This window comes from Anguilla rostrata, chromosome 19, assembly GCF_018555375.3.
Source record: "Anguilla rostrata isolate EN2019 chromosome 19, ASM1855537v3, whole genome shotgun sequence".
In the NCBI taxonomy this organism is placed as follows: domain Eukaryota; kingdom Metazoa; phylum Chordata; class Actinopteri; order Anguilliformes; family Anguillidae; genus Anguilla; species Anguilla rostrata.
This window is the reverse complement of record NC_057951.1, coordinates 10,149,708-10,174,748: the sequence shown is the minus strand read 5'-3', so window position 1 is coordinate 10,174,748 and position 25,041 is coordinate 10,149,708. Positions and strand designations below refer to the sequence as shown.

The 25,041-nt window shown below is 52.1% G+C and overlaps 1 protein-coding gene across 1 annotated transcript in view; it reads left to right on the top strand.

Moving 5' to 3' along the window:
- Nucleotides 1-25,041, top strand: part of LOC135246049 (neuron navigator 3-like) — an 87,630-nt gene that overhangs the window by 8,664 nt on the left and 53,925 nt on the right. Inside the window, 2 exon segments of the mRNA XM_064319541.1 lie at nucleotides 22,797-22,914; nucleotides 23,619-23,671. Of these exon segments, the coding sequence (XP_064175611.1) occupies nucleotides 22,797-22,914; nucleotides 23,619-23,671 (171 nt within the window).

Genomic DNA, 25,041 nt, shown 5'->3' with positions numbered 1-25,041 from the left:
GGAGGACAAGGCGGAACCTCGGTGACCTCGGGCTTGCACTCGGGCGGGTCACTTTAAGTGCCTTCACGACCCCCTTAAGGAGAGAAATTTGCTCGCCCTGCCGGTCCCGGGGAACAGACGCGCCGTTCCGCGAGAGGCGCGCAGAATTTTAAAAATTGGTGGCGTTCTGTAGTTATTCCAGAATGCGGCTCGCCTTAAATCACCCTCTCGCTTTGTTCCTCCCCGAGCCGCCGCTCTGTAGGAGCTGTAGTAGCTCTTGGCCTGCTACATTTTAATGGCGTGGTTGTTTATTGTTTTTATGTATAGGTGACTTCACGTAATCTAGAGAAGGTTCCTGCTTCCCTCTTGGCGGGCAGCGGGCAGGTGTGTTTTTTTTACTGTGTGGCAGCGCTAACGCTAACTGCCTTTACAACCTGCGTTTTCATACCGGCTGCCAGAGGTTGTGTAACGGAGCTGGGAATGCAGACGCGGTGCCGGCCGTGAGCTCGGGCCGGAGCAGGTACTCCCTGAGCCCGCCTGCGAGGCTGAGAATGCCAGCGGCTGTTTGGGGAGGCGGAGACCGCACCCCTCTCGAGGGGTCACAGAGGGCTTCACAGAAGGGGGCACCTGAAGCTGATGGAAGGTGAGCTGTGACTGTTCTCAGTACCTCTGTGCCTCCCACATGGCGTCGCCTCCCTGTTCTGTCCTTGTGCCTGTGCCCTCTTTGCATTGCTGTAGTCAGTGAAGTGAATTTATAATTATTATTTTTTTTAAATAAAAACTTCTCAACCGCAGTGCACACAGCACTAAGCACATCAGTGAGGACGTTCCTCAGGCCAACTTGGTACAGTTCCCTGGTGCAGGTGGAGAGGGTCGTCTGATTGGTGTTTTTCTCACTAATAGCTCCGCCCCCGCCCTCATTGGTCCCTTTGCAGCAACAGCTGCTGAAACGCAGCTGGGAGACGGAAGGTGGGAGGATTAGAGGAAGTGAGAGAGAGAGAGTAAATAGTCAAGACTGCTCAGTTTTCCTACAGCGCAAAGGCATTTGGGCCAAGCACACGAGACACAGCGAGGCTGCATTGGTCCAATCCGCTGCTCGGCCTGCGGCACGGAGACTGTTGATTCGCTGCTTCCGCTGAGGCCTTGGTACCGTTGGGGTCACAGGGGAAACAGCCTGATGCATTGTGGGTAATATCCCCCAGATCCCATTCAGCCTGTATGGGGGTGTGGGGGGTACATGCACTGCACTGGCATGGATCTGCACTGCGCGGGTTTGGGAGCTCTGCCAGGGTCCAATGGCAGCGTTCACGGGGGGGAATGTTTGCATTGGCACAGGTACCAAACACAGGCGCTAATTACCCGCATGGCGCGAGGTGGAATATTACACGCCATCCTCAAAACGACGCGGATATGCGATCGGTGGGATTACACTGCGGTCAGTCCAGCGGGAGTGCCTGACAGCAACCTCTTAAGCAGAAATATTATTAACAGGAGCGCTGACGGGTGTACGATTTAAGGGGCTTGGGCAGAAAAATACTGAGTGCCAGTTCCCTGTTGGTTACTGACGTGTGCAATTATGACTTGCGGCTTGTTTGCGCTGGGCAGAGCCGCTGGTATGAGATGCCCGGGCTCATTTGAAGCGTTTTTTTTTGTTTTCTGCTGGTGTGCGTGTCTCTTGTCTTTGCTGAGAGCTGCGTGAACGCTGCTTCAAAGAGCCCTAATTCGGTGTGTAAACGACTGCTTTTGAGCTCTTGCCAAAGCAGATGCCTTGAGCCAGGCGAGCGTTCTGCTCGCGTCAGCTGCATTTCCGTCTTATTTCGTATGCTTTTTTAAAAAAATTTTTTTTTAGGGGAAAAATCGATTCGAAGGTTCCTGCAGAGGCTGAGAGTAAGGCAGCAGACCACAGGCAGAGATGGAGCCTGTGATTCTCCAGCCGTTTGAGTTCCGCTCCACGGCCCGGTCCTGAGGAACAGACCCCGTATCCGCCCAGGGGGCTGTTTCACTCCGGTCCAAATTCCAGGCCCCAGACTGGAGCTTGGATCCCGGTGAAGGCGGTTTTAGAGCCTTTTACTGCAGCCCGCATGTGTGCTGTCCTTGACTGCGTTTTTTTATTTTTTTATTGCTGACATTTTTGGCAGGCAGGTACAGCCCTGAAGCTCCAAATCTGCACTAAAAATATGTCCTTCAGGACAGTCTGAGCATTTCTTTGGATTCTGGCTGAATTTTTAAAAATGTACTTTTTTTTTTTCCTTTTCTGCTGGATCTGGTGTTTCATTTTGATCCTCTCTATGCAGCTGCTCCGGGTCGGAATATTTGGAAGGCGGAATGTTGAGATGGCGGTAAAATAAGAGGCGCTTCTGATTACTGCGCGCTCGCCGACGGCGCCAGGCCGAGTTTCATTTCGGATGGAACGGTCCCTCTGACCTCCTCTCAAGCCTACCGCCTCAGGTGTGTGGTGTCTGGGGCTGGTGGGAGCGCGGTGTTGGGGGTGTGGTGTTGAGTAGCCCTGAGTGTTGGTACCCAGGCCCAGGAGCAGCTGTGTAATAAGGAAACCTGACCTGATTTAGAAGGTCAGTGGCTCACTGCTTCAGCGGGGGGGGGAGGGGAAGCTGTCCCCATATGGAGCGCATATAACCATGTGGAACCAATAGTGAAATGGCCAGGCTCACACCATAAACATCTCTGCAGTTTGCTCTTTCAAGTGGGACGGGAACCTGAGGCACAAGGCAGTTTGGAAGAGCGCAGACTAGTGGCTGCTTCTCAAATAGAAGCTTATCTGTACGATCGGTCATGTTTCTATGATGGTTTACTGCGGTTTATTGCAGTTAGGATACCTACAGCCATGCCTTGAGCACAGTGCCTAATAATACAGGTTACATACTTCCTCGGTCTCATGTGCAGGAGAAACTCGTCAGGACCCTGCTGACATCACGCAGAGCAGTACAGAATGGCCAACACTCCAGTCATGCAGCATATTTCTGATAGAATGAAAGCTGGAGGCATGTCTTCAGGGAAGTGACTTAATATGAGTACAAAAGGGGGAGGGGTTCTTGTGTGTATAATCACCATGCCACTGCCAACACCCCCCCCCCCCCCCCCCCCCCCCCCCGGAAATTCTTCACATTGTGCTTTGATTAGGTCCTGTTTCCTTCCGCCAGCCATTCCCATAATCCCGCTCTGCCAGGCCGAGGAATATTTGCATTGATTTTTAATTTTCCCTGCTTTCAGTGCATTCCAGTGCCAGCGTGCGGGCATGCGTATGTATGTGCTGATTCATCATCACACAGCTTCCTTATCAAGGGCTCCGGGGGCAGACGCATCACGCTAGGGGTCACGAGGTCAGGTGTAGAATCGTAATGGCTGGAGACTGGTGATGAGCTGGCGTGCTCCATATATTAGTGCTTTTAATCTCTGTCTCTCTCCAGGGCTTCATCTGTTTTGCCCGGTGGCCTCTGTTATCCAGGCCTGCTTATTTGCATACATGTGATGTACTTAAATCATAGACTCTCTAATCTGCTGCTACAGCTCTATTTGAGTCTGTGGCTCAAGCGTCACAGCAGGTGTCCTAGCTGTGTATTATGAATCAAACACCAGTAAAGCAGAACTAGGTGACCCTTAACCTCCATTTCCCTGAAAGATTATTTAAAGGAGCTTTTTCCACATTGTCTAATGTGCGTTGCTTACACAGTCATTTGAAAGGCATTAGGCTGGTCTAAAATACAAGAAAATGTGCGTGAGCATCACCAGGAAGATGATAGCAGTGCTTTCGGATTAGCAAGATAACATTTCCTCATGCCTTGCTTTATGATAATGACTTTTAAAGGACTTTTACAAGAAGGTGCATTACCTGTAATTACGCCTGTTGTAATGACTAACGATGACTCTGTAATAACAAGCTTGTGTTTTTAGGACACCGAAGGTTCTCCCTTTTACTTTAGCCTTTTCATCGTCTCATCACCTGTAATCACTGCTATCCACTGGAGATTAATCTGCCTCTTTGAAGTCTGTAATGATTTTTTTTTTTTTTTTTTTTTAGTTCTCAAGGCATTGCAAAAAGATTTGCTTAGCATTGACTGAAAGCCAACCCATAGCGCAACAGCCCAGATCTGTTGCACAAAGTCAGCTGCGAGCCAAGCAGGGATAGATCTTTGGACACCGTCGCCAATGTGCGTCTGCATTAAAGCAACGGAGCGTATAAATAACTAGGCTTACACACAAGGCCCTTCCAGAGGGAAAACAGGATTTCGCATGCGGTGTTGTTGGTTCTGGCATGCAATTCAAAACTTGGGGCCATGCGGTCAATTAAGTTCTTAACTGCAACTTTACAAGACCCACTTTTTTTTTTTGCCGATTCATTATATAAGTGGCAATGATTATTTGTTAATCACAAAAAGCCATAAGCATTTAAATGAGTTCACATTTAAGTCCAATAATTGCAGACAGAAAAAATAAGTTATTCTCTTCCGTGCTCTAACCGTTAAATCCTCTTCAGGGTTTCACACCAAACTAGTTTATATCTTCCATTTGGGTAGAAAAAGTTTGAGTGAAATGAGTCTGGACATCCAGCTGAGTACTTTTGTAAGTTTGGTGGCATATTAGTTTAGTTTAAGTACTATTTTAAAAATGTGTATTCGCCTGTGGTAAATGGTTGTTTGTTTTGCTGTAAAGGAATGGACTGAAATCACCCCATTAGCGGTTGACTGGCCTTCTCCCCTCTTGTCAGGCTCTGTGGGGCGGGATTGATTACTCCTCAGGCTTTGTGGAATCGATTATTGATACGCAGAAAAGCTCCTTCCCTTGTAGAACAAAGTCAGCCCAGAGCAGAACAGCAGGTTTTTTCCCTCAGTTTCACTCATACGGGACAGTGACTCCCATCAAAGCCAAAAGAAACAACAGCGTACGTGCTTTGGGGGGGGTGTGAGGGCTCGGGGAAATTTAATTAGTGTTGACGACTTCTTCTTCTTCGTGATTTTTGTGCCGTTGGAAATGAGCGGCGAGCGTAACGTAAGGGGCACTAGATGGGCCTCACTCAGTCCACCAGTCTGAGGGGAAGGAATGTGTTTGGCCTGACACTAGGGTGACGGGCACATGGAACGGGGCTGGCTCTTATTCGGGGGGCTGGGCTGGCCTTCTTAGCATCGGGTCCAGTGTGGGGCTCCAGCTGAACGTGCTCATTTAATGTGGTGAGTGCAGAGAGGCGTCAGCGTGCGTCTGAAGCAGAGAAATCATCTGCAAACAATCCCTGCCGGGAACGAGCTCGAACGTTTGATTACTCAAATATTTGATCGCTCGCTAATTGGCTGCGTGCATCGGCACTGAAGTACCTCTTTAACAAAAAAAGCGAGAAGGATTATTATTTATTTTATCATATTTTTCATCAGTATTCAGGAGGCGGGTCAGAGGACCCCGGGCTAACGAGGTGATTAATCGTTAGAATGCGAGTGAGCGCGGAGCTCTTTGCAGTGTGTGTGTGTGTGTGTGTGTGTGTGTGTGTACGTGTGTGTGTGTGTGTGTGTGTGTGTGTGTGTGTGTGAGTGTGTGTGTGTGTGTGTGTGTGTACGTGTGTGCATGTGCATGCGGTATGATGTTCTTACTTTGTGTGTGTTTGTGTGTTGGTGGTGTAGCGTGTGGCAGGCACTAGATGGTTATCTGTCTCGTCTGGGGGGATGTGTTGTGGGCTGACACGGTGCGCAGGCCATGCGGTTGGATGCTCTTGTTGGGGGTGGGGGTGTCTTGCTCGAGTGCAATGCTATGATGCGTCTTTAGATGTGGTGGTCAGGTGGTGTGTACGTCTGAAGCAGTGAATGCATCTGTATGGAGTACTGGCTGACGTTTGTTCTAAATGTTGTGTCGTCGCTAATTGGTGCGGTGCGCGTGCACTGGAAGTTTTCCTCTTTGGGGTGAGGTTACTTATTGATTTTATGGATGTTTTTCGTGTGTGTGGGTGTGTGGTCAGAGGACCCAGTGGTAGACTGTACTGTGGTGTAGTCGTTAGTGTGTGACGGTGTGCTCTATGCGTGAGATGTTTCTGACTGTGTGTGTGTGTGTGTGTGTGTGTGTGTGTGTGCATGTGCATGCGTGTATGGATGTTTCTGTGCTTGTACTTGCGTGAGTGTGTGTGTTTGTGCAGGTGTGTGACAGTATGTGGTGCGGTGCCTAGGGCAGTGTTTGGTCTCTGAAGTGGGGCCCAGTGCAGGGAGGGAGGGAGGGAGGGAGGTGTGCGTGCCTGTCAGAGGAACCTCACTGCCTGTGTTACTGAAGAGCGCTGGTCCGGAGCCAGAGAGGCTAAAAACACACACCGCACTGGCGCTGATGTCTCCCTTGGATACGATACCCATCGGGGCGTTGGAACGAGACTAAGACAAACACTTTAAGGAGAAATGTAAAAAAAACAAAGCAGAAAACAAAGTCTCCATTCTGTGTTTCAGTTCCTCTGACTCATCGCTTGGAACCAGCCTGACCGCAGTTTTGGTTGTGTGTGTGTTTTTTTATTTGCTTTCACAGCGAGCATCGCTGCGCTTCCTCTTTTACACTTTCTCTCCTTATGCAATCTTTCTGCTCAGCTGTGCTTTGAGTTCACCAGCGCGTAGACGCAGAGCATCGTCCCGGGGCGCCCAGCACGACGGTTTGGGGTTTGAACCCGTGACCTTCTGGATAAGAGCAGCCGGGGGGCGGAGCTCTGCTGAAAAGCGTGCGTCTGGCTGTGGAGCCGCGGCTCGGAGCGGGATGGCGGAGGGCGTCTGGCCGGCGGGTTCCCCTGGAACAGGAAGCGCAGCCGCGGCGGCTCTCCCCTCTTCGCGTGTAGCGAGACGAGCGAGCGCGAGGAGCCGCTGCGTCCCGCTCCTGGGGGCCGGCGGGGTTTTGACGTTACCGGCCTCCGAGCCGTCTCCGCGTCTCTGGAACGCACCGCGCGGACGTTGCAGAATTAATCCGTTTTTTTATCTCAGAATTCTTGCGTCTTATTTTGCATACGTATCCCTGCTTGGCTGTTATGGAAGTGAATCACACAATGGACAAAGAGGGCTGTCAGGGAAATGTGATAAAAGCTGTTAGTTCTCAGTTGGGTTGTTGTGCTACATGTGCTGTGTCTGCCCCTCTGGTAAAGGGCGGATGTATTTCTTAATCCCCCCCCCCCCCCCCCCCGCAGGCCTGGGAGGCCCCCGCAGCGCTTCCCCGCTTCCGAGCCGCGCAGCGCTTTCTCTGCCTCTGCATGGGAACCCTCGCGCTGCGCTTTCCCACTGCCGGCCCGGGCCTGGCGTGAGCAGCCCCCCTGTCCCAGCGCTCCGGAGGAGAGGGTGGGGGCCGGGGTCTCGGCCCCAAGAAACCCGCCGGTCCCTGAACTGGGAACCCCAGAATGTTGCGTGACTGCTGATTCTGGGATGGAGGTGGGGGGGTGGGCGGGGGCTATCGGGACAGGCTGCGGCGGAGACTGCGTGCGATTGGCCCGTCCTCCGTCCTTGGCGGGGGCGGGTGGGGGGTTAGGGACAGCGGCGCTGAACCGCGCAGAAACCCGCTGCTCCCGCTCGTTGCGCAACATCCTGAGGCCCAAACGCGTTCCCACACTGCTGCAGGGAATGATTGACCCGGAGCCCCCCCCGTCCCCCCCCCCCCGGGCTCAGCCCGGCTGTATTAGCGTGCGGCGCTGCTCCTGGCCCCGTGCCTGCCCCAGGCCAGCTCTGCTGCCGCGTCTCAGCTCCCTGCGAATCTCCCGCATTTAATTACCGCCCGCGCTCGCCATGATAAAACACCGGCGGTTTTCTCTGACGTTAACGGAAAGCGGTTGAGGTCATCGGCGCAGACGAAGGGGAAGAAGGGGGCCTCATTTATGCAATTTCCTGCGGATTCCGTGCCGAATTTGAGCACGCAACCCGCTCGTAATTCCTGAGCGCGTATGATTTATAAAATGTGCCTACCGAGGAATAAAGTGGTATAAATCACACGTACGCATTTGTAAAGTCTCAAATATCCGATGTAAATCTGCACACGTAAACGAGCTGTGGCACTGCACCCAGCGATCGCCCTCAAATGGCCTTTTCATAACTGACGTTTATTTGGCTCGGACGAGCTCGTTCTCTCTAAGAACATGATCACGGTGCTGTGCTCCTTCTGCAAGGAGAGTAGCCTTTGTCCCTTTTTTCTTGGAGGTGCACTGATTTTCAAGTCAAGTTCTAGGTTTATGTACACCAATGTTGCCGTGGACTTCAGCGTTTAATCAAATTGCGCACGTTGATGTTTTGGAAGTGAGGCCCCAGGTTACTCCCATGGTCCTTTGCTTCAGTAAGAGGAGGCGGGGTCAGACGTGAGCCTCAGGAAGTTGGGTGTGCTGCTGCAGATATGGACCGGGGGGAGCTGCCCCCCCCACCCCCTGATTTACAGCTGATCCGCTGATGTACTCGTCAGGACTGTCAGAAGATCTTCAATATTCTGTTGGGTACTCTCTCTTCAATTAGCCCCGTCTGCTCTTCCTCAGATAATAGCCAAAGTGCAGTTGCTCGATAAACCGATACCGCCTGGCCTCAGGACTTTTATTGGAGAGTTTAATTCACAGTGATTGATTACTGTTGGCTTTGCGGAAGAAACAGGTTGCTTTGAAGCTTTGAAGTGGAAACCTGTTATAGGATGAGACAGCCGTAGATTTCCAATTTTTTCCCCCATTTCACAGGAACCTGTGGAGGCCTGAAGTGGTTCTTAATGAGCATCACCAGCTCTCCTGTGGGCTCTGGCTGTACCCTTAGCTGGGTCCAGCAAGCCAAAGGCAGTCCCCACTGGTCTCGCTTGTTCCCTGTGTTAGAAATCCTGCCACGGCTTGTTGGTTGTGTTCCTTTTATGTTTGGCTAAGTATTTAACTGAATTGAAATTTTGAAAAAATGCATAACAAGAAATATTTTTTTAAAATATAAGTTTGAATAATTCCCCTTGTTATGGACTCTTGTTATTATGATTTTTTTTATTTATCTGTCATGGTCCTTGAAGTACATTTCAAAGGCCAGTGTGATGAACTGTCACCTGTCCTGCCTTTCAGTCATTCAAAGCTGCTTACTACCGTTTTCATTTGGCATTACAGACAACTGCAACGTGACCGGTGTGTAATTCCTTATGAGCTGAGTCTAATATCCTCCTAGCTAACACAAAACGTTCCCACAACGTTGCTGCCGTGTAGCGGCAATGTTATGACACTGACAAAATGCTCTAGCAACATTGTGAGAATGCTGTGTGTTAGCTGGGCCATTGGCTTCCTACACGTACAAACACCAGCTGTACACAGGCTGTGAGGTACGCTGTGATCCATCCCCCAGGGTGGCTGGTGTAGCAGCGCAAGTTTAACAAAAAGAAATGTTACCGCTGCTGTCAATACGTTACGTTCGTTTTCACCGGCTCTGTAAATAACCTTTCACATTACCGGCCCGGCAGCGAGAAACACGGCGACGGATTCCTGGCCTCCACTCTCCGCCCTAAATCTGCAGGGAGGGAGACGGCACACCTACCGGTCGTGGCGGCGGTGGCAGGTTGGCGGGTTTTGGGGGGGGTGGGGGCGCAGTTTGAGTTTCAAGGTTTCGCCCTTTGTACATCACTCAGGGGGTGAAATAAATGGAGGCCCTCTGTCGGTTTCTCAAAGACGCTGGGGATTTACTGGCCTGTGTGGAGAGGGGGAGAGGGGGGGGACCTCTCCGTGCTCAGCAGGGCCTGGCGTTTAGTGCAGGTGGCAGCGCTGCTTTAAATCACTTTCAATGTGTGTATGGGGGGGCAAGTTTTGGAGGGGGAGTCCTGCCCTCCTTCCTTCCTCTTGCTCAGAGATCCAGGGGCTGATATGGAGTGCTCAGTGCGCGGGGTGCCTCCAGTCTCACGGCGGGGTTCAGGGGTGGGGGTTTTAAGTGGATGTTGTGCTTCAGGAGGCCCTGGTGTGCAGGTAAGAAGGTGAAGGGTGTCTCTTTCGGGAGGTTAAGCGGTATGCGCAGGTGGGGGGGGGGGGTGTCGGGTAAGGGCGTAAGGGCTTCCCATCTCCCCGGCTGCCTGTGCTCACAGGGTCGTGTGTGTGAATGTTAAGCAGCTCTCAGACGCCTCGTCCCATTGCGTAAGATCCTGAGATTCCCAGAGCGGGTCAAGGGGCAGAGGTGCCCCGTAAACACACAACGTTGGGCGGGGGGGTAAGGGGTCATGGGGGGGGGAACAGATTCTGTTGTGTCAAAGGAGTTAAGATTAGGAGGCTTTTTATGACCCCTTTGTTTCTTGCTTAAGGTCACACACCTGTTTCTGAGAGCAGGAAGTCCTGTTTTCAGGCATAACCTGCAAATTTTTTGGAAACGGGCAAGACCACCTTTAGATCAGCTGTTGAGCTCTGTCTTAATGCCAGCGCCCACCTGTTGTGCTCACACTGAGCCATGCTCAGCAATGCAGTCAGAAGTACCCGCTGTCATTGTATCTGGGTCTGGCGGGGTGGGCTGGTGGGAGGTGGGGAGAGGTGGTTGGAGGTTGGGGAGGTGGGGAGAGGGGTGGGCTGGTGGGAGGTGGGGAGAGAGGGTTGGGGGTTGGGGGTTGGGGGTTGGGGAGGTGGGGAGGGGGGTTGGGGTGAGGTGGTTGAGGGCTGGTGGGAGGGGGTACAGTAAAGGATAGCTCAGGTGTGGCATATTGTGGTGGTAAACCCAGAGCTGCGTGGGTTCCCGTTTCACTTGAAGAGGGGCGCTGGCGTCTGTCTGCCTCAGACGCTAACGTCCCGCCAGAGGAAGGCCCCCTCTCCCCTCTCCTGCCCCGGGGCACAGCCTGGGCCTCCCCCTTCTCCAATGTCCCCCCCCCCCTCACTGTCAGGGGTCCGAATGGGCTTGTGGTGTCTGGGGCATTCCCCTCGGCAGCAAAATATCATCTCCCAAACCACCCCCCGCCCCCCCCCCATCAGTAAGAGAGTTACTGACGTGCACCGCAGAAAGCGAGGAGGGATCCATTTCAGCCTATAGATTTAAACTCCTCATTTCACTGCCGTATCGTTTACAAAGCATTCCCCACCACTGCCGCTCTCAGATGGGCCCAATGACTCATTATTTGGTGCAGGGGGAGATTTAATAGGGGGCCGCTGTCGATGGAATTTGTTCGGTGATTTATTTCTGCTGGTCGGAGGGTGTGGTGGAGGGGTGGTGGGGGGGGGAACGTCGGAAGGGGTTTCCATGGTCACGGTGGAACATTCTTTTCGGTCGCCATAATTAGCGGTTCTTCTTTTTAACGAGTCGTTACCTTCTCAAAAGTTGCTCTCTCTGCTCTGGCCCTCGGACAGCGAGGGGCCCATTAATGGCTGATGAGTGGCTCTGACCGAATCCGCCGACCCGGAAAGGCTCGTGTGTGAGGAGCGGTCTCTCAGCAGAGCGGTCTCTCAGCAGAGCGGTCTCTCAGCAGAGCGGTCTCTCAGCAGAGCGGTCTCTGAGAGCGTTACGCGCGGTCGTGTTTGTTCCCTCTCGGGCGGAAGGCAGTGCTCATCAAACCCAGGGGCAAGGCTGTGAGCTGCTTCTGCGGAGCTTAACTTCCTGGTTTTGTTCAAAATATGAAAGTGATTGCATGTGGGTGTATGTACTGTGTGCGCGTGTGTGTCTCTGTGTGTGTGTGTGTGTGTGTGTGTGTGTGTGTGTGTGTGTGTGTGTGTGTGTGTGTGTGTGTGTGTGTGTGTGTGTGTGTGTGTGTGTGTGTGCGCGTGTGTGTCTCTGTGTGTGTGTGTGTGTCTGTGCGTGCGCTGTCCATAAATTCATAAGTGGCATGTTCAACGCAGCAGCATAACAGATCTATTGTGCCTTCCTGACTACGCGCCACGGCTCCGAGCTCAGCCCCCCCCCCCGTCAATCAAAATTCCACCGCCATTGTCAAAACACCGTGTCAATATACATCGGAATTTCAGACGGTTACCGCGCGGGGCAGATGTTTTCGGGGCAGATCAGCGGATGGGAACAGTGCTGCTTTGTTTGGGAGCCCTGTTCTGCCTGAGCGCGCTCCTCGCGGGGCGCTGCTGGCTAAAATACCGCCGGGTGTTGCTGTGAATTACCGGGGGGAGGTGAGGGAGGCCGATATTTTGGGCGGAGGGTGGCCCCCGCAGTCTGCGCTGTCTGTGCGCCTTCTGCTCGGCCCTGCCTTCCCCTTACGCCAGAGTGTACTCCACCACCGTGTCCCAGAGTATATATCTGCCATTCCTTCCTCATCTGTCGTCGTCATTTTTTTTTATTTGTATTTTTTTTTAAAGAAAAAAATGTAATCCTGGAAAATCAATTTCCTTCCCTTATTAATTAATGTTTTTTAAAGGGGTGGTGTTTCCAGCCCCTCTGTTGGGTCTGAGGGGGAGACGCTGTGGAGGCGTCTCAGCCCTCAGCCGAACCCAAGTTTTTTTCTTAACGTTGGGGTCGTTTCGGCCCCAGCACACCTGCTCCCCTCATCAGCTCTCAGACGTGAAGGCGGGACTCGCTCCGCCATCCGCCAGTGGAGATTGCGGTCAGCAAGCGGTCTGTAGCGGTCCTAGGTGAGGGTGGGGGGGGGGGGGCAGAGGTGGCGGGTTAGGTAGGTAGCCCCACAAGAGACGGCTGGGTGTCATTATTAACTCTCCTCATTTAGCTACCCCACACAGCCGCTGAAATAATAAAAGAAGAGATGCATCCAGTGCAGATGAGTTAAAAGTTAACAGGGTTGACTGAAGGTGCTGTGGGAGGTGCCTGGCTGCGTGGGAAACTCCTGGGATGGCTTTTGTTGGCCTGCAGTAGAGCGATCTGTGCGTTTTGGGGAATCTCACTCCCCTTCACCTGGAGGCAAATCATCTCCCTCTGCCTTTCAGAGATGAAAGGATATGTGAGTCTGATACTTGTGTGCCGATGGGGGGGGGGGGGGGTTGTAGGTGCAGACAGCAGTGAGAGTAGCCGTTCTGCTACTGAGCGTGTTAAGGCTGATAATCGGGGGGGGGGGGGGGAGTTACGCAGCTGCGTTTGAGATTAAGTAAACATCGTGAGCCGTGGCTGCTCTGCTACGTTCAGGTTTCAAAGAGCGCTTTGTTTCACCCTGCTCCACTGAGCCCTTTCAAAAACACCTCCTCTCCTCCTCCTCTCCCCTTCTCCTCCTTGTCATCCCCTCCTCTCTGCCCCACCAGGGGATGCAGATGTATATCACCCCCGCGATGGAGGGGCCTCTGCCATCTGTACGGACCCCCGATGGCGCGGCTCGGCTGAAAGATCCACAGCCAACGACGGCTCGTCTGCAGTAACCCCTGAAACTCTGTGGGCCCAGATATGAACCCTAACCCTAACCCTAACCCCTGAAACTCTGTGGGCCCGAGCCGGCTGATGCCCGTTGTCAGATATGAACTCTGGCGTTGTTTCAAGATCGCGCTGCTCATCTGCTATTTATGGTGTCGGATGTGTTGTTGCCTCAAACGCAAACGCCCTACTGTTACTTTTAGGGCATCTTGAATTCAAGGCTAATGAGAGTCACTAAGAATCTTACAATTTGATGGACTCGAGAGTGTTTTTGAGCTGTTATTGAATTGTAGGCCAGTGCTTAGCTTGGGTTGGCTTAGGTATAAATGTGAAGTTTGTTTTGTGTTTCTTTTTTTCCCCAGTTGTTTGGCTGTCTTGGTGAAAGGTGTTTGAGTGCACTATGAGGACGTGCTCATGTGCTGGGCAGTGGTTCATTCTGTGCTTTCATTCTGTGCTGCCCAGCCCTGCTCCTGGAGATGTACCGTCCTGTAGGTTTTCACTCCAGCCCTAACAAACACCTCATTCAACAGCTAGAGAGCTCGTTGAGCTTCTAATTAGTAGGATCTGGTGCACCTAATTAGGGTTTAAATGTAAACCTACAGGACGGCAGATCTGCAGGAGCAGGGCAGGGCAGCTCTGGTACAAGGTCTCTCACTGCTTTGCCCGGCCCTGAATCTGGCAGTGAGGACACGGTGTGAAAGGGAGGCTTCTTTCTTTCTGCTGTAAATGTTTAACCCCGGCTCTCCCGTTCTGCCTGCTCTCTGGAGAGAAAAAAAGTCTTTAGTTAACCTCTCTCTTGTCATTTAACTCAGTGGCTTTCAAACTCTGTGTAGGGGATCCAGTTGTTTTTTTGTTACAGCCAGCCTCCTAATGCAAAACAGTTTTTTTTTGAAAACGTGTTAAAGTTCTATCGTAATGTTTTCCTAGAACGTAGGATATTTCAAACCCAAGCGCGGATTCAACTTGTTTACGATTTTTTCTGTCACTGAACTCTTCATAAACCACAAATGGTTTCGTTTCTGTGACCAGGTGTCCGCACTTTGGGTTGTTAGGACTCCGCTGATTTCACCTGCCAGTCTAGAACTATCAGTTCAAAAATTAAACCTGTGTCCAATCATTTACCATAACGCCCATTACAGAGAGGCATTCGTTGACCTGACTTGTCTTGGTTTATGTCTTGGCATGTGAATATTTGTTCTTTGTGGCATGCAAATCCATTTCTGCCGTTTTATGCCTGTAAATGATGAATACTTTTTTCCATGGACAAGTAACCATAGCTAAATAAGAACAGTTAGCCGCTTGTCGCAGTTTAAAATTCTGCGATTAAAGTTGGAACGCAGGCTCACACACACAGTGGGTCCACAGGACCACCTTTGAGAAGGTCTAACTGATGCTTGTGAAAGCATCAACCTGGAGGTGAACCCCAGGGGGAAAAAAAAGTGTGGAAGGGGATCCTGCAAACATGCTAAATTAACGGCCCGTATAAAGGTCAGAACATGGAGCCCGGCACTTTCCCTGGCCGCCGTATTTCAGCCGGGGGAGATTAACGCTCTCTAAGGCAACCAGATGGGGGTCTCCGTCGCCCCCGGAGCGGGAGGGGTCACTGATGACCACGGCCGAGGAAGAAGGTCGCTCGCTCGCGGCGCTGTCAATCACCCGCAGCCGACCTCTGCAATTAGTCCCCTTTACCTTTGACCCGGGGCGATCTCGGCCAATGGAGAGAGGCCATTAGGAGACGCGCCGTAAACGGTGTGGTTTACATTTCAGAGCGAGCCTTGTAATCCACCCCTGCGCTGCTCTTCAGCCCTGAGCGCGTCTTCAGCTCATTCCCAGAAGAAACACAATCATTAGGAGAGAGGTAATAGACCTTTCAAGAGAAGGGGAAAATACCTGGAGCTGGGGGGACTTATAAAAAGCACAGTGACTAAGGCCTCAGATTCCAACCCACCGTAAAGTGACATCTGAGGAGAGCTTTGCTGTCTGCTTTTTCAACTTGAGCCAGGTTTAGGCAGGAGGGACGGGGGGGGGAGAGAGAGGCATCTTTTTGATCTTTATCAAGACTTTGTCCAGAAATCGTTCACCCATTTCTATCAACAAATACTTTTTGTACGGACAGATATGCCTTGGTCTTTAAAGTGTTGAAAATTACAGTTGTAGTTAGTCATGCAAGCGTGAACTTTAAAGTGTTTGTGAGTCAGTGCCGAAGAGCAGACGGGGTGGCTAGCCTGTGAAGCCGTTAGCCCTCCTGTGAGTGACAGCTCTTCAGATGCGCTCTGTGTTCTTATTTACGCGCTGTGGTGTGTTCTGTGCACACGGGCCTGCCTCCACCACCTGGTCTCCCAACCCTGCTGTGGGACTGTGGCAGCATGGAAGGGGTGTAGGGAGTTTCACTGTGTAGTGTGTGTGTGTGTGTGTGTGCCGAGAGGAAGTTAGAGAGAAAGAGAGAAAGGAAGAAGGAAGAGGAGAGAGAAACAGAGGAAGAGGGGCAGAGAGAAAGAGAAAGAAAGTGAGGAAGAGGGAAACAGGAAATTGGAGAGAGAGAGAGAGGGCAAGATAGAGGAAGAGGGAAATGGAGGAACAGGAAAAGAGAAAAAGGGAGAGGGAAAGAAGTGGGGATGCAGATTAAGGACTGGCCACCTTGGAGGGACCCTGTGACCTCAGCACATGGCTCATTGTGTGTGTGTGCGTGTGTGTGTGAGAGTGCGTGTGCGTGTGTGTGTGTGCGCAGCAGGGCTGACAGGAAGCCGGTGCCTCAGAGGTCAGTGGAGAGCCACCTGCCCTCAGAGCAGCCCGACCCCGTGCGTGCGTGAGGAGAAACAGACGCGCTGCAGAGAGGGGCGGGGGGGGCGGGGAGGGGGTCTGTCTCACCCTCACACGGTCTGACTCGCTCCTGTGACTCACGCCACGGTCATCCGCCGCTGAGAGTCGCTCGGAGGCCCCCGGCCCGGTGTTTACACGCTCAAACCGGGGGGAACAAGAAATGCCAAAGAAAACATAACCCCCCAACAAGATCCATGACTACTGCTCACCTTCCGTCCTCAGCGGCGGATTAGTCACACGGTTTACTAGCCCCCCCCCCCCTTGTTATTCTGTTAAGCACGCTAAGAGTGACTCAGCTAGCCTGGCTCACTCATGATAGCGTGCTGCCTGACACCCCATTAAACGAAATCTCGTTTCAGAATTACCCTTTAGCATCAAAGAGTTAGCGTAGTTCTAGCAGCTAGGAACGCATCTCAATAAAAAGGAAGTGAGGCTCGGGGAGGAGGGGGGGGGGGGCGGAGAGAGCAAGGGTAGCGCTGGGCTGAAATATTTGGAGCTGTGCAGCGTACTGGACCTGTTCCCCAGGCCTGTTCCCCAGGCCAGCGCGGCGGGACGGCGGCTGAGGGGTAAGTATTTAAGTACAGGTTAGCGGTGGCGCTGCGAGGCTGCGCTCAGCTTGTCCAGCCCGAGGCCTCGCCGCCGGAGCGTATGAACTGTCCCGCGCTCGTAACTCAGGGCAGGAGCCGACAGCCGGAAGCGCGGATGGTGTGGGTTCGAGCCGAGGGGAGCCTGACGGGGAGCTGGCCTGGTGCGCACGTCCCTCTGCTGGTGCTGTGCATGCTGAGAGACCTATTGTGGGAGATCTAATCCCTTACTGAGCTTGTGCTTTTTCCACAGCCATCTCTATGTGGAGTTTGCCTGCAGAATGCAGTCCTGATGCTGGAGTGGTCCGGTACTAACCACTAATAATGATCACTAGTTATGACAAACTGCTCATGCTATTGTCTTAATAATAACCACTGCTTATGGTAAACTACTCATGCTGGTATCTTAATAATAACCACTGCTTATGGTAAACTACGTATGCTAGTATCTTAATAACCGCTGGCTATTGTAAACTACCCATGCTGCTGTGCATTACGGAGCAATAAGGAAGCTGATTGGTTACACAGTCCGTGCGGGATTAGAGCCGACATGGCTATCTTGCTGTGATTAGCGGTGAGTGAGGAGCGATGACAGTTTAAACAGGGGACAGATGAGAATGTGAGAAGGTTCTGGAACTCATCATCTAGGTCACATGACAGGCAGGCGAGATGGATGCCCCGGAGCACGTGGCCTGTTCTGTCTGTGTAGCGGCGGGAGAGGCAAAGCAGTTACCGGAACACCGGACTCACGGAGGGGTTGCGGGGTTCAGTCCGCCCTGCCGGATCTCGGACTGCGCACGCTGGGGGGGGGGGAGGTGTCAGCTATGTAGGTCACCCCAGATGAATTGGTCATCTGGTGTGCATAAATAACCGTCTCCTGCAGCCGCCGCGGATGTGCCAGGCCAGGGCTCTGGTCCTGGTTCTGGAGTTTGACTTGACGTCACTGCAGGCCCTCGCGGTCTGAAGGTCGGAGGTCAAAGGTGAGAAGGCACCCTCCTTGAGAGTGGGGGGGGAGTTGGTGTGCATTACATTGTACTATACAGAATAATGCTGGAAGTGAATTTCTGAAAAATGTCATTAGGAATTTTGTTCTTTTGACTCAGCATATTTCCATGTTCTGTCTGTCTAGAAAATTCCCTCAATTCATCTCTCTTCTTTTTTCCGAAGGTAGATCCTATAGCGCCCTCTTCTGGCATTCAGCTCTCGGTGCCTGAGCTGTAGCACGTGTCGTAGGAGGGGTAGGGAACCCAAATTTGACCTGTCCCTGGGCCAGCATTGTGGTTCTCTTAAGGGCCCCTATGGGCTGCAGCCTTAGCATTAAAGCATGCTATTTAACCTTGCAGGTAGGCTGAACTTTGATTATTTGGTACTTGCCATTGCTTTCCATAACTGAAAGCAATGGAAAAATCATTCTCTTTAAAGAGTTAAAGATATTGGGTATCGGTGAGGGCCTAAGGCTCGGTGCTGTTCCTGAGTTCCTGCCCAGTGCCTGCGCTGTGGCGCATCCAGGTGTTCTCTGCGGAGTCACCTGACCCGAGGACAGCCATCACTCCCGCTGTGCATGCTGGGAAGAAGATAATGAGCGCAGGCTAGAACCAGGGCCCCCCCCCCCCCTCGGCGACCTCCTCTCCCGCCCTGCTGGGCGAGCTCCCGCTCCCTGCCGAGACCCTGACATTTGGGACGGCAGGGTCTTAAGCACCTCTAAAAATCTCTGAGAACGCGTGAGAGAGGAGAACAGTGGGGTGGAGAGAGAGAGAAAGAATGCAGTGAACCGAAGCCTTTTTTAGCTTAATGATTCATTGAGCCGGTGAGCACAGTGTTGAGAGGAAAAAGGAAGCGTGTTGTTGTGGCGTAGCAAGGTTCCGCTGCGTAGTGTCAGTTTTTATGGCTTTTTAATGTTTACTGAGGTGCCTTAAATCGCTCTCATGCTCTCATTGGACTATTTAAATAACGCTCCAGCAGGGGTCTATGGCTGGGGGTGCCAGACAGGGGCAGAGGTGGAGGAAGAGTGTGCCAAACACCAGCGCACCGGCTGATGAGTCACGCTGCACGGGCCCTGACTCACCCCTTTTAAGTGGGTGACTGCGAGGCCAGGCGTAATCCAACATTTCCTGGAGGGCTGATTAAACACAGCCGTGAGGAAGGGCCCGTGGAAAACACGCACGCTGAGTCACTGCGTAGCGATCCGCTTCCCCCTCGCTTCCCGTAAGGCGTGCAGTCAGAGGGTACCTCTTTGGCTGGGGGCCGGCAAGGGGCCTCGCTAACTGGGGGAGAGGCCGGGATTCCGTGAGCGTTGTGATGTCATCACCCTGCGCCCTCCCTCGGTTGCGGGCGCTGGTCAGCGAAGCCGCTGCAGCTGCTTGCCAAAACGTGCGTGCGCTCGCCGGTTAGGACTCCAAACCTATCTGGAGGAAACGGCGGGCAGCGTTTTTATCGCTCTTTTTTATCGCTTCCCTCGCTTCCTCTCCTCCAGCCCGGCGGAGATGGCAGCTCAGCCCGAGGTCACCCCGGCAGGGCCCGGGGGGGGCTCTCCCCGAGGCGCGTTCTTTTTGGAAACCCCGTCCTGCTAATGACATGTTTACTGTTTGCGCTGCTGAGCCGCTCTGAGTCCCGAGCAGGAAAACGCACGCGTCTGTGAGCGAGCTCCTAATTACAGAGCGGGCAGTCCCCCCGAAATAACGCAGTCGCAGCCATGTGACGGGACGGGACGTCCTGGAGGAGAGGGACGGGGCGTTCGCTCAGAGCTCGTAAATTTGGGGCCCCTGTAAGAGCGCTGTTCAGTCACCACTCTGGCTGGAGAGGGGCGAGGTGACACCTGCTGTCCTGACAGACAGCTCTAATTAAGGCATCATGAACTCCAAACTGCTGTCAGGCTGACTGCAGAGTCGCTGCTCAGCGTGTCATTCTGCTAAATAATATATAGTATATTGTAAATATTATAGGTGGGTCATTATATGCTTTTCTCCTTGTTGACGAGCTAATTTGTCCTTGTGATTACTCAGGAACTTATTTGCTGTGTGCGCGTGTGTGTGTCCGTGTGTGTGTGCTTAACTTGTTTTACTGCAGCAAGCACATTTAAAGGCACTGCAGTTGTGACATTAGCATTTATGTATTTGCTTATTTATTTTTGTGTTTGCGCCTTGTAGTTTCACCGGTTTTTTTTTAAACATTTTTTTCTAGGCGATTAAGAATCTGTCAAGTACTTGTTAACTCAAAAGGTCCCACCTCTTTTGAAAATAAAATATGTTTATACAAAAGTAATAATTGTTCTGGAGCCCCTGCCAAACGCTGCCAGTCATTGCCATATGTCACTCAACGGCTGTGTGTGGTCAGGACAACTCGTGCCATCAAGGAGAAATTCCCATGAAATAACCAAAAAAAAAGAATAAAATAAATTGGTCAAATCAGATGCAGATTTGAGTATATTAGAAAAGAGCAGAAAAAAAGCGTTTTCCATTTATTTTATCTTTTTATTATATCCTTTTGGAAATAATTTGCTTGGCTGAATGTGCTGGCCCGCGCGTTCAGGTTAGCGCCTCGAACCCCAGCTTGGCGTGAGTTGCGGCCTCAGGCCTTCGCTGTGAACGTCGTGTGTGGTCTTCGCTCTCTTCCCCCCACCCCCCCACCCTATTGTTTGTCGTAACAGGATGGGTGATGATGCAGATATTATTTATTCCCCCCCCACGCTCCCCCAGTGCAATGCAGTTCAAATGACTTATTTCAAGTGAATACTGTATGTGTGTGTGTGTGTGTGGGTGGGTGTGTGTTGTGTGTGTGATGGTGTGTTCGTGTGTGTGTGTGTGTGGTGTGTGTGTGTGTGTGTGTGTGTGTGTGAGAGAGAGCGTTCCTTTGTGTGTGTGATGTGGTTCCTTGTAGCGTGTGTGTGTGTGTGTATCTGGGTGTCTGGCACTGAGACTCACAGCGTCTCTCTGAAGCGCCTCAGATTAGAACTGCAGAGGATCGGCGCTGCCAGCCTCCCCAGCTGCCAGGAGCCCGCTCGGGTTCCCACAGTTAGCCGACGCCTCCTACTGGAGGCTGGGAGGAACTGCCTGTGAGTCCGACACCTGCACAGTCACAGACACACTGCAGTATAGGGTGGCTGGGGGAGGCAGCCCGGCTGCACTTTGCACAGACACAGCCTGCTTCACTGCTGGGGAGCGGAAGACGCAGAGACAGGTATGTGTGTGTGTGTGTGTGAGAGAGAGAGTGTGAGTGTGTGCGGCAGGGACAAGTATTTGTGTGTGTCTGTGTGGGTGAGATGGACAGCTTTCAGATAAATCAAGGAGATGATGAGGCACCTTTTTTCTTTCTTTCTTTTCTTTTTATTCATTTTTATTTCACTGCTCGAGCGCCTCTGCAGATGCCTCCTCAAAGCCTGCCAGGAGCTGCTTCTGTGAGTCAGGCCTGTTAGGGAGCAGAGAAAACAAGGCGGTGAGAAGCTTAGACAGTGAGACAGTGCTTTTCAGAGAAATTCACAGCAGAGTGTCTTAAACCACATTAACTTCTGTGTGTGTGTGTGTGTGTGTGTGTGTGTGTACGTGCGCGCGTGCATGCATGCGTTGGTAGCTATGCCCACGTTTTCAGTGTTGTGGTATTTGGCTTTTGTTATGTGGTTCTATGTGCAACATCGTGTGGTTATGGTATAAATATTTGGTATGGTACAAATCATGGTTTGTGATGAATATGTGGTATGGTGTGAATTTTGGTACGATATGAATACGTAGTATCGTTTAAGATATGGTATGGTACACCTACGTGGCACATTCTGATTCCAGTGGTTTTGTCCTGTGATTTCAGAACCATCGTTCTGATGTATTCTGAATATTTGAGTTAGATTGTGTGTGCTGTGTGTAAGTGGGGTCTGTGTTTGTCCCTTTCGGGTCCTTGTTTGGCTGCTGCTTGTTACTGACAGAACCAAAAGGGAGGAAGCCACAACAGGCACCACTTTGAAACGCTGGTGTGTTTGAAGGGTGTCCAAATGCATTTTCTTTGGGAGAAAGAAATGCACTTAATTGGGAATGCGGATGGTGTCTGAGGTAGAGAGGGATAATGGGGGGTGGTGGTGAGGGGGGTTCTTTAATAAGGAAAAGGTGGCACTTTTAAGGGTTGGAGGGTGAGAGACGGCCAGTGAGCTGCTGCACATTTACATAAGACCTCTTCCAGTGTCCTTGTTAAGCGTTTCCTTACCACCATTTTACCCCCTTAGTGAGCCACTTCTACTCATGGTATTCTCCGCATTGTGAGTGAGTTTAAGGTCAGGCTGTACTGGTGGAGGTGAAAATAGATTCTTTTTAAAAACAGCACTTCCTCAAATGATCTGTGTTTTTTTAGCAGACTGCTCTTGTAGATGAATAACACCAGGCCTTATCATGTGAACAGCAGATAAGACGAGTGACATGATAACACAAACAGCACCATTACTGCTGTTTCCTCATATTGGCTCCATGGTGATATAGATTAATATAAACATATAAAAACAGGTAGAGTGCAAAGTAAATCTTTCATTTAAACTGAGAGGGTGAGACGGGGCGATCGCTTGCTTTACCCAGCTCCTCGTTTGCACTACACAGGATTGGGGGAGGTTTGGTTGTTGCTCTGCACAGTCAGAACCTTCATTTTGAACTTTGTGTTACAAGCTCCTGTTGCTGCGCATCATGTCGGGTTTAGAAAACGGTTTTTCAACGTTTCAACGGCATCAGCGTGGGTGCGATTACAGATCTGCGTTCTCCTCTCTCTCGTCGCGTCTCAGATCTGTGAAGCCCTTTTCCGGCCCCTCTTTCCTGCCGTATGAGCGACAGCTAACGGTTGTGAGGTTTTTCTGCGTTACCGCCAGGACTTCCCCGTGAGCGGGTGCGCGGCGGTTCCCACGGCAGCCGCGCTGTTTATTTTTTGCGCGTGGCGGTGTGTCGCGGTGTGTCAAACAGGGGGGCTGTGTGACCCTGCCGTTAAAACAGACGGGGACTCCTGCCCCTCTCAGGAAGACACTGCACCGCCAGCACCAAGGAGACTGAGGCTTCCTCCTCACTGTAACTTCATCCAGGATACGCTACGTTTCTCTCTCTTTCTCTCGGTTTCTTTCTCTCATCCTCTCTCCCTCCCCCTTTTTGCTTTTCTCTCTCTCTCTCTCTCTCTCTCATGTTTCTCTCTCTCTAGTGTTGAGGCTCCGGTTCCTCACCCCTCTCTCTCCTCCCTCCCTCTGCAGATCTACACTGATTGGGCCAATCACTATCTGGCCAAGTCCGGGTGCCCGCGCCTCATTAAAGACCTGACCCAGGACATCGCAGATGGAGTTCTGCTGGCAGAAATCATCCAGATCATAGGTGAAAGAATACGCTGGTCTGCTCTACCTGCATGTACACACACACACACGCGCACGCACGCACGCACATGCACACACGTACGCCACACACACACACGCACACACGTACGCCACACACACACACGCACACACACACACACGCGCACGCACGCACATGCACACACGTACGCCACACACACGCACACACACACACACACCGCACACACACACACACACCGCACACACACACACACACACACACTCCTCTGATATCTGCGGCTGCCGTTAAACGCGGTGAAGCCCTGACATTCAGACGGGGCTCTCTGCCGCCACCGCCGCCGCCGCCGCCGCCGCCCCTCTCCAGAGAAATCCGTGACCTCGGCGCGTAAAGCCTCTGATTGTAAAGCGTTTACGCTCTATTACAGCATGTGTGTCCCATGTGTGCTCTCCAGAGCGGTCTGTGTGTCTCCCCCTCGTTCCCCCTGCTCTCCCCCAGCTCTCAGACAGGCAGCGGCTCAGGGCTGGGGGCGGGTGGGGTGGGGGGGGCGTCAGCGCCAGTTTGGCAGGGGCTGCTGTTTCAGTGGAGAGGCAGTTGGCCCCGGCTGCTTTAGCTGCACTGCTTCTCTTCCACGCCGCGGTGCTCAGACTGAAGCTCAGCCCTCTCTCTCTCTTCCCCCCCTACCCCTCCTCCTCCTCTTCCTCTGCTCTCTTCCTTCCCCCCTGCAGCTAATGAGAAGGTGGAGGACATCAACGGCTGCCCCCGGAGTCACACTCAGATGGTAAGTCGGCGCTTTCGCGTTCGGACGGCTGGGCTGTGTGCCGGCAGAGTGAGTTGTGTGCTGCATGACTGTCTGTGTCTTTAGTGTCCTGAAGTGGTGTTTTCAGAAGACATTCTGCCTGTCGTTGTAAATATTTAAGCACCTTGATTTGTAACGAAAGGTACAAGCTATATCCCTCAACTTATATGTATAATTTATGGCGCAGGTATTTCTGCAAGTATGAAATGTTTAGCTAATAGGCACGAAATATGCTGATTCACAGTGCGTAAGTCTTTTGGCTGTCTAATTTTGAAATAAATTCAAAGTGTCCTCCTGTTTGAGTAGCCCAGCTTTTCCAATGGCCCTAGTTAAATTGTAGTATTTGAGAGGCATTTTTATGATGCCGGGTTGCCTGTTGCTGCTGTAAAAAATGCCAGATGAGGACAGCTTTAGTTTTAGCTCCATCCACACAGTCCTCAGGGCCGAGGCAGAGCCAGGCCTGCACAGGCTGTGAGTCCGCTGAACCCTGATGGATTATGGGCTCCGTGAAAGGGATCAGCTGGCCCAGCAGGGGGCAGCATTGGTGTGGTGCAGGGCTCAGGTAAAGGTGTGTCGCTGAAAGGGGGTGATTTTAGAAGAGGGTGTGCTAGAGAGGGAGAGAGACAGAGAAACTAGAGTGAAAGGAGGAGGTATATGCGATGGGTAATTACAAAGTTAAAAATAACGGTAGATATGATTGCGAGGGATCTTCCTGGTTGCTGATTGGTGATTGGAACAGTCACATGCTGTTGTAGCTGATGAGCTGAATTGCAGGTGATTTAGCACTTCATAAAATAAACATTTCTCCCGTGCGGCGGTCTGAATCAACACTGGCAGTGACTGTGCGCTTGACAGGTACGTGGCACATACACGTCCATTGACTTGAGTTCTCCTCGGGGAGCTCATTAGCCTGCTGAGCAATCAGCGCTAAGCACAGGGCCCCCCCGCGGGCTTTCATAGCCTGAGCCACAGTGCTGCCACAGTGCTGTTGTGTAGGGGTGCAGGTCACCCCCCCCCCCCCCCGCCCCCTTAAGTTTTGTGGCGACCAGGATGACTGGCGTGCGCGGGATGGCTGAGATTCCGGGTCGCATTCCCGCCGATCACATTCCGGGCACGCCTTCCCCAAAAAGACCCCGCAGCTGGCACGTCTGGAGTCTAGCTGGGACCCTTAAACTGCGTGTGTGAACCCATACCGCAGAGAGCTCTCCAGACCTCACATGTGCCCTTGCAGATGGGCCAAGGTGAACCAAAAGCATCCGATGGTAGTTATTTATCATGACGCTGTGACTGTCCTTGATGGCTTGTTCCCTTTCACGTCAATCATGTTGTGAACACGCCCCTTTTTGATTTTA